Source organism: Ailuropoda melanoleuca, unplaced genomic scaffold (genome assembly GCF_002007445.2).
Source record: "Ailuropoda melanoleuca isolate Jingjing unplaced genomic scaffold, ASM200744v2 unplaced-scaffold10242, whole genome shotgun sequence".
In the NCBI taxonomy this organism is placed as follows: domain Eukaryota; kingdom Metazoa; phylum Chordata; class Mammalia; order Carnivora; family Ursidae; genus Ailuropoda; species Ailuropoda melanoleuca.
The window spans coordinates 1-6,571 of record NW_023178552.1 but is presented as its reverse complement, the minus strand read 5'-3'; the positions used below and the strand labels follow the sequence as shown (position 1 = coordinate 6,571).

The 6,571-nt window shown below is 44.3% G+C and overlaps 1 protein-coding gene across 1 annotated transcript; it reads right to left on the bottom strand.

Moving 5' to 3' along the window:
• Window positions 1–1,725: 1,725 nt before the first annotated feature.
• LOC105234463 (G-protein coupled receptor-associated sorting protein 2) lies at window positions 1,726–6,402 on the bottom strand. Its single transcript, XM_034650045.1, is given in 5 exon segments — window positions 1,726–2,827; window positions 2,829–4,966; window positions 5,290–5,367; window positions 5,664–5,770; window positions 6,331–6,402. Coding segments are annotated over 2 exon segments (2,589 nt in total). The 5' UTR covers window positions 4,655–4,966; window positions 5,290–5,367; window positions 5,664–5,770; window positions 6,331–6,402; the 3' UTR covers window positions 1,726–2,064.
• Window positions 6,403–6,571: the final 169 nt, after the last annotated feature.

Sequence of the window (6,571 nt, the reverse complement as noted above, 5' to 3'; positions counted from 1 at the left end):
GATCCCTGTTAATGCTTGCAGTTTGTGAAGGCAGGCAAAACTGCCACTGTGCCCTACTTCCATAAACCTTGCATACCGGAGTCGGTGGAAAAGAAACATGTTAAACGTTCAGAAAAATTATACAAAACTTGGCTAAGGATAGCATGGGTTACTGGATATTATTCCAGTGCAGTGCTGGGCTTCACTTCCTATTGAGGAATAGTTCAACACTGGGAGGCTGATTTTAACTTGTAGATATTTTACCTAACAGATATGGAACTGATTTATGTTCAGTGGACAGATAACATAAATGGTTAGAATGGATTGTCCTTAAAATATTAACTAGTTTTGTATTTAACCCAGAAATTACATCCTTTTATTAATTTTCTTATGAAATTTTATGTTGTTTATATTATTATATTGTGTATGTATACATAGGTCCTTCAACCATTTTTCATATTCTTAGCAGTTCCTCGTGTTGCAAAAACTCTTTCACCTAATCTAATTTCTAAGTTACAAGTTATAATTTTACCTTTTTAAAAATTAGCATCCTCGAACAAAACTGAAAAACCATTTTCACCATGTCTAAAAATAATAAAATATGATGTTTCCCATAAGTCTGGATTCTTTCCAAACCAACTCTATTCCTGACTTCTGCAATTCTTCTGTCTGAAGGTATGGTATAATTTATCATTTGCGGAAAATACACATAACTAAAAATCATTTTAACCACTTTAAAGTGTACAATTCAGTGGCATTAAGCATGTTCACAATGCTGTGCAATCATCACCACTATTTCTGGAATGTTATTGTCACTCTAAAGGGAAACATTCCTTTTCAACTTTTCTAAATGCTTTTACCTCTAAACATTTAACACTTATAGCTCAATTTTTTATGTAACTGTGTCCATTCCAATATGTCCACCTATACTTGAGGCACTAGATAGAAGCATATTAAAAGAAAAAAAAACCCTGTCTTAGTAATTTTTGTATATCCCCAACGCTTGTCTCTGAAAATTTTTTAATATGGTGTATTTTATTCCAGACTATAGTGTATGAAATTTCTTAGGCATATTGCAATTACATAGAAATTACGTCTATTTACACACAAGATTTTAAAATGGAATCTAATTTCCCATAGATGTCACAGTCTTCTGTTTCACTTGACATAAAACCATCAGTGTCATCCATGCCAATAACCAGATCATTTTTAAAAGCTGCATGGTATTTCCTTACTACTTTCCTTGGACTCGGATCATCACAAAGGAAATCTTGTTCCTGACTCCATTTCATTTGTGTGCTGTCGTACTTTTTCATGCTACAGGTGGCACTAAAGCAACAGCAGTACTAGTTGTAAACTGTGCAGATTTGGCTGACTTTGCTTTTCGAGCTGGCCTCATTCCAGCTGCATCTCTCACTAAATTCTGCCTTACCTCTTCCAGGCAGACAGGGACATCCATGCTACTGAGACAGGTTTTCTAACAACACACTTTTCTTCACGCCACCACAGCTCACTTCTAAGAATGACCTAATGGTCTGTCTTATCCTTTACTTTAGTGACCAGTTTAAGTGGGTCCTTCTTTGCTGAAGCATTTCTCAAATACCACAGCCTGCAGAAATCTCTTCTTAAACTCCAGGAATGGGATTCTTCAATGAAGATGTTTGTCATACTACTAACTTACCTATATTTGTAAATGTGCATAGTTTATCTGTACCCAGTTTCAAATAGAAGGGTCACTTCTGCCAATTTTCACATAGACCTTTATTGAAAACACAGACTTGAATAGAGAACCATATGTTTAAACAACAAATAGCAGGGTAGCGTACACAGGCGACTCAGTTCATCAGAAGCTCAAAACTGAAAAATATTGCAATCTGGACAGCAAGACAAATATCAACAAATATGTTTTCAGCTCTAATATTCATTTGGCATCCACAAAATGATCCAGCTCAAATCAAGAATTGGACAAAGTTAACATCAGCATTAAAATAGGAGTTACAACATAAATCCAGACTGTGAAAACCAAAGCACTAGTCAGGGCTCTTTGGGAACATAAGGCTGATCAAAGGCAGGTGGTTATTTGTATTAGCTTTGCTGTCCCACCTCAGAATCATTTTGATTGTCTATCTGGACTTGCAGTTCCTTAGCTAGTTTCTCAAATTCATGGAATGCAGAAACGAGCGGCTCCAGATTGAAATCATCATCAATTAAGGACATAGTTCCATTTTTTATAATATTACTGATATTCTGAAACATCTTAATAACAATTTGAATATTATCATTCGTCTCCTCTATGTTAAAGAGACCCACAAATATCGACAGTGCTTTGGCACTGAATAGTTTTTTAGCCACGATAGGATTTTCGGACAAATTCAATAGCATTTTCAGAACATGAAACTTTGTTCCTGCATTGCCTGTGGTTAGTAAGGACAGAAACCCAGACATATAATTGGCAACCAGTGTGTGGTAGTCAGTAGTTATAGTAAGATGTCTAAGCATCCTTAATCCAAGCAGCTGCTCAGGGGAACCCACACTATGAGCAAGGGTTTCCTCACACACTTGACATATGAATGTCTCAATCATGTTTAGATTTGGGTAAGGTGGAGCCATGTGAATCATATCTTCCAAAAAACTTGTCCTAACTCGGGAAGAAGGATAATTGAGCAAGGTTTCAATAAGTGAGACAACACCTGAATCCCGAATGAAATCGCGANGAATGAAATCGCGGGTAAATTGAGAAGCACTTCTCATACCCATTGCGATTTTAGATATTTCATGAATAAAAGGATCTCGGATTCTGTCCATTAATAGAAGGAGTTCTTCAAACTCTTCAGTACCAATTTTAAGCACACTGTATGCAGCTGCAGGACCAACTCTCAGGCTCTGCACTATCCCTGGCCTTAAGATGCTCCCGAATTTCCCTGACTGACCTGTAGGAAGGATCATACTGAAATCGGAATTCAGGTTCAGGCTGTTCAGACTGAAGTAAAGATTCCGGGTCTTCCCCTTCTGGGGTAAATTCTGCATTCTTGGGCTTTGCCTCAAACATTTCAGAGAATACAGATGCTGCTTCTTCAGGAATTCTAAAGGAGCTTGGGGATGGGAAGCCAATCCCATGACAAAGACTAGGTTTGAATTCAACAGTGACCTCTTCCCAGGTTTGGGGCCTGGATGATGCCTTAAGTTCATCCTCAGCTGAATCTCTGAATCTGGATTTAGCCTTGTACACGGGACTGGGATTTAGGTCAAAGCAGGCCTCATCTCTATCCCAGAACCAGGACCCAAATATGGCCTCTTCTTCAGACTCTGGCCTGGCTTCTTCTCTGGCCACAGCCCTCAAACTGGACTTTTCCTCAGTCCAGAACAAGGATCCGCCAATGGCCCCCTCCTCAGCCCCTGGTGTGGATTCACAGATGGCAGAAGCCCTGGCTTCCATACCTGCCTCCTTCTCTGCCCAGAACCAGGACCCAATAATGATGTCCTCTTCATACCTGGGCTCTTGTTTGACCCTACCACTGTTATTAACATCTTTCTGGGCCCTGGGCTTCAAGACAGTATTAGGTTCTTCCTTGTCTCTGGTCCTGAATCTACTATTGGCCTCTTCTCCAGGCAAAAACCAGGACTCCTTATAGTATTCATCTTCGGACTCAGACTCAAAAAAGTCTCCTCTCTTTGCCCTGAGCTTGGACCTTATATTTGCCTCATCCTTGACTCTGGGCCTGAACAAGTTATTGTTATTTTCTCCAGCCCACAAGCAAAATGGGTTGCCAGACTCCTCTTCAGACCCAGACCAAGAATCAATATAGGGATCTTGCTTGGTTCTGGGCCTGGACCTAGGGTTAGGCTGATGTTTAGCCCTGTGCCTGGACCTGGTACTGGCCTCTTCCCTGGGCCACGATCTGATACTGGCCTCTTCTCCGGCCCAGAAAGAAGACATTGTAGAGGTCTCATCTGCTGACCAGAATCCAGACTCATTAGAGGCCTCCTCTCTGGCCCGGGGCCTGGGATAGCACCAAGACCCCATATTAGCTTCCTCCCCCGATCCAAACCAGGGTTGGATTCCTGTCTGAACCTGGGAGCCAGGAAACGTCTCAGTGTCCACACTGACCAGCTCCCTATCCACAGATACGGCCATAGGTTTAGCAACTGACCCAGACTCAGTATTGATGAGTGGCCAGGCTACAGCATTGGTCTGAGTCAAGCCTTCTGTTTGCGACATTGCCTCAGCCCCAAACTCAGTCTGGGCCCAAGCCTGGGCTTCATCTTTGGGTCTTGCCCCAGGGATTGCCTTGGCCTCAGTCTTAGGACGCGCTCCCCCTACTGCCCTCGCTTCAGCTTTGGGCCTTGCCCCAGCCACTGCCTGGGACTCGGTTTTGGGCCTTGCCCCAGCCACCGCCGGGGACTCGCTTTTGGGCCTTGCCCCAGCCACCGCCGGGGACTCGGTTTTGGGCCTTGCCCCAGCCACTGCCTGGGACTCGATTTTGGGCCTTGCCCCAGGCATAGACTTCGTCTCAGTTTTGGGCCTTGCCCCAGGCATTGCCTGTGCCTGGGTCCTGACCTTGGGTCTGACCACCAACGGGACTTCATTCTCTCTTTCAGCCCCACCCCCAACCTCTTCTCCAGCCTTCTTTTCAGGCTTTGCCTGGGCAGCAGGTTCAATCTCGGCTCCAGTCATGGTATAAGTTACAGAGGAGGCCCAGTTAAGTAACCCTACCCCAGTCTCAGCCTCTACCACAGATCTATCTTCACACTCTGATCTTTCAGTGATTCAGGCGGTAGAGTTGGAAACAAATGTCAGAGTCAATCACCAGTCCGGCAATCAATCAACCTCCTTCAGAAGCCTAGCCTCAGTCAATGTCACAGACAAAGTGCAGAAGAGGCACAAGCAAGCTGGGGGATGATGGATGTTCCCGGGTGGGTGCAGACCTGTTGAGGGTGGTGTTCAGCAGCAATTCCAACACCACCAGAGCTGCCGCTGGAGGTAGATCTAGGGAAAGAGAATGATGACATGGGGCTTTGAATCTCTTCTAATTGTGTTGCTCCATGCAGAGATTCACAGAGAAACTGGAACATGAATGCTTAGTGGGACAGTTGAACTATTACAAAGTCTTTCTGTCACCCTCATTTTACCTCACACATTACCCCCCAGAGTTACCATGTTATTTTGCCTGCTACAAAACAGGTGTGAGGTTAGTGGGAAAGTGGGTTGCCAATGGGAAAAGCTGAGGAGCCCCTAGACTAGACCCTAATCACTCGTGGACGAGTGTTGATCACTTCCCCACCCAAATTTGTACCCACTCTCATACCAACCTGCATGGATATGTTGCGATTTCTCCCTCCTTGCTTTGTTTCAGTGGTATTAAGCCCTATAGCAGAGAGCAGGCTGTCCTATGGAGAAGTAAACATACAGGAGAAAATGAAGTCTGAATGCTTGGTTGACAGACACATTGATCACTGATGTAAATATGTCTCTGTTTAAAGATTTGTCTAATTTTTCCTGTCTCATGGTCCCTGCTTTCAAGTCTTCTCCTCCCATTCAGAGCCCAATCCACACCTACCCCAATATTCCTAATATCTCCTGCAGGAAATGGACATGGGATGCTGCGGCAGTGTGCAAATCTGGCATAGCAGGAGAGATGGATCAAACACACCCAAGTGGATCAAGACACCTGCTATGATCTTACTCTGCAACTATCACCTGCATTGTTGTCCTTCACACCAACCTCCAGAGATTTGATCCACTCTCCTTCTCCTTCCCTTCCTTGCAGAAGTGAGCACCTTTAAAGTAGGCCTATGGACAAACAGATGAAAAAGCGTGACAGTCAGGAGACCATGGTAGCAACTGAGCTCTGGGTGAACCCACAAAAACCAAAGATGGGAGTCCACATATTATTTGTTTTTCAAACATTTAAAGTCCTCTTCGTAGAATATTCTCCTTTTACATAAGGTCTATTTCAGAGTTCCAAACAACTACATCTTCTCTTGACGTCACACTCTTCACATTGCTCCTTTCTCCAATTCTAAGGATTCACCACTAGGTGCACCACATCCCACTGCCTTGCGCAGCATAAATTGGGGGAAGGGTTCCCGCATATTCTAGAAAACAGGTTGTGCAGTGGCACTTGTATATGACTTGTATCTCACCCTCACCTCCTAGCCCATCTTCTCTTGCCTCGAATTTTGGGTAGAGATGAGGGAAGAAGGAAAGGGAAGTGCTTAGAAAGCTAATAGAAAGGGGAATTTTAGAAGTTATTTCTGGATGCCTGCCTGACCTGTTCTGGTCGCAGTCACCCCACCCCGATTCGGGTCTCCACTCAATGGCTGCTGCCCATCCCCCCCAACCCCACACACCTCCAGAAATCCAGGCCATTGTCATGCTCCTCCTTTTTCTCAAGTCTCTCCTCTACAGATGCACCCTGCAGGNCTTTTTCTCAAGTCTCTCCTCTACAGATGCACCCTGCAGGAGGAAACCGCCAGAGCTACTGCGCAGAGAGAAGACTTTGGCATCAACCAGGCGCCTCTGGGAAGGGACAGCAAACAGGGCGCGGGGCCCTACAGGCCCCTTTCCAGAATCAGGGCCCGAAGCAGCCGA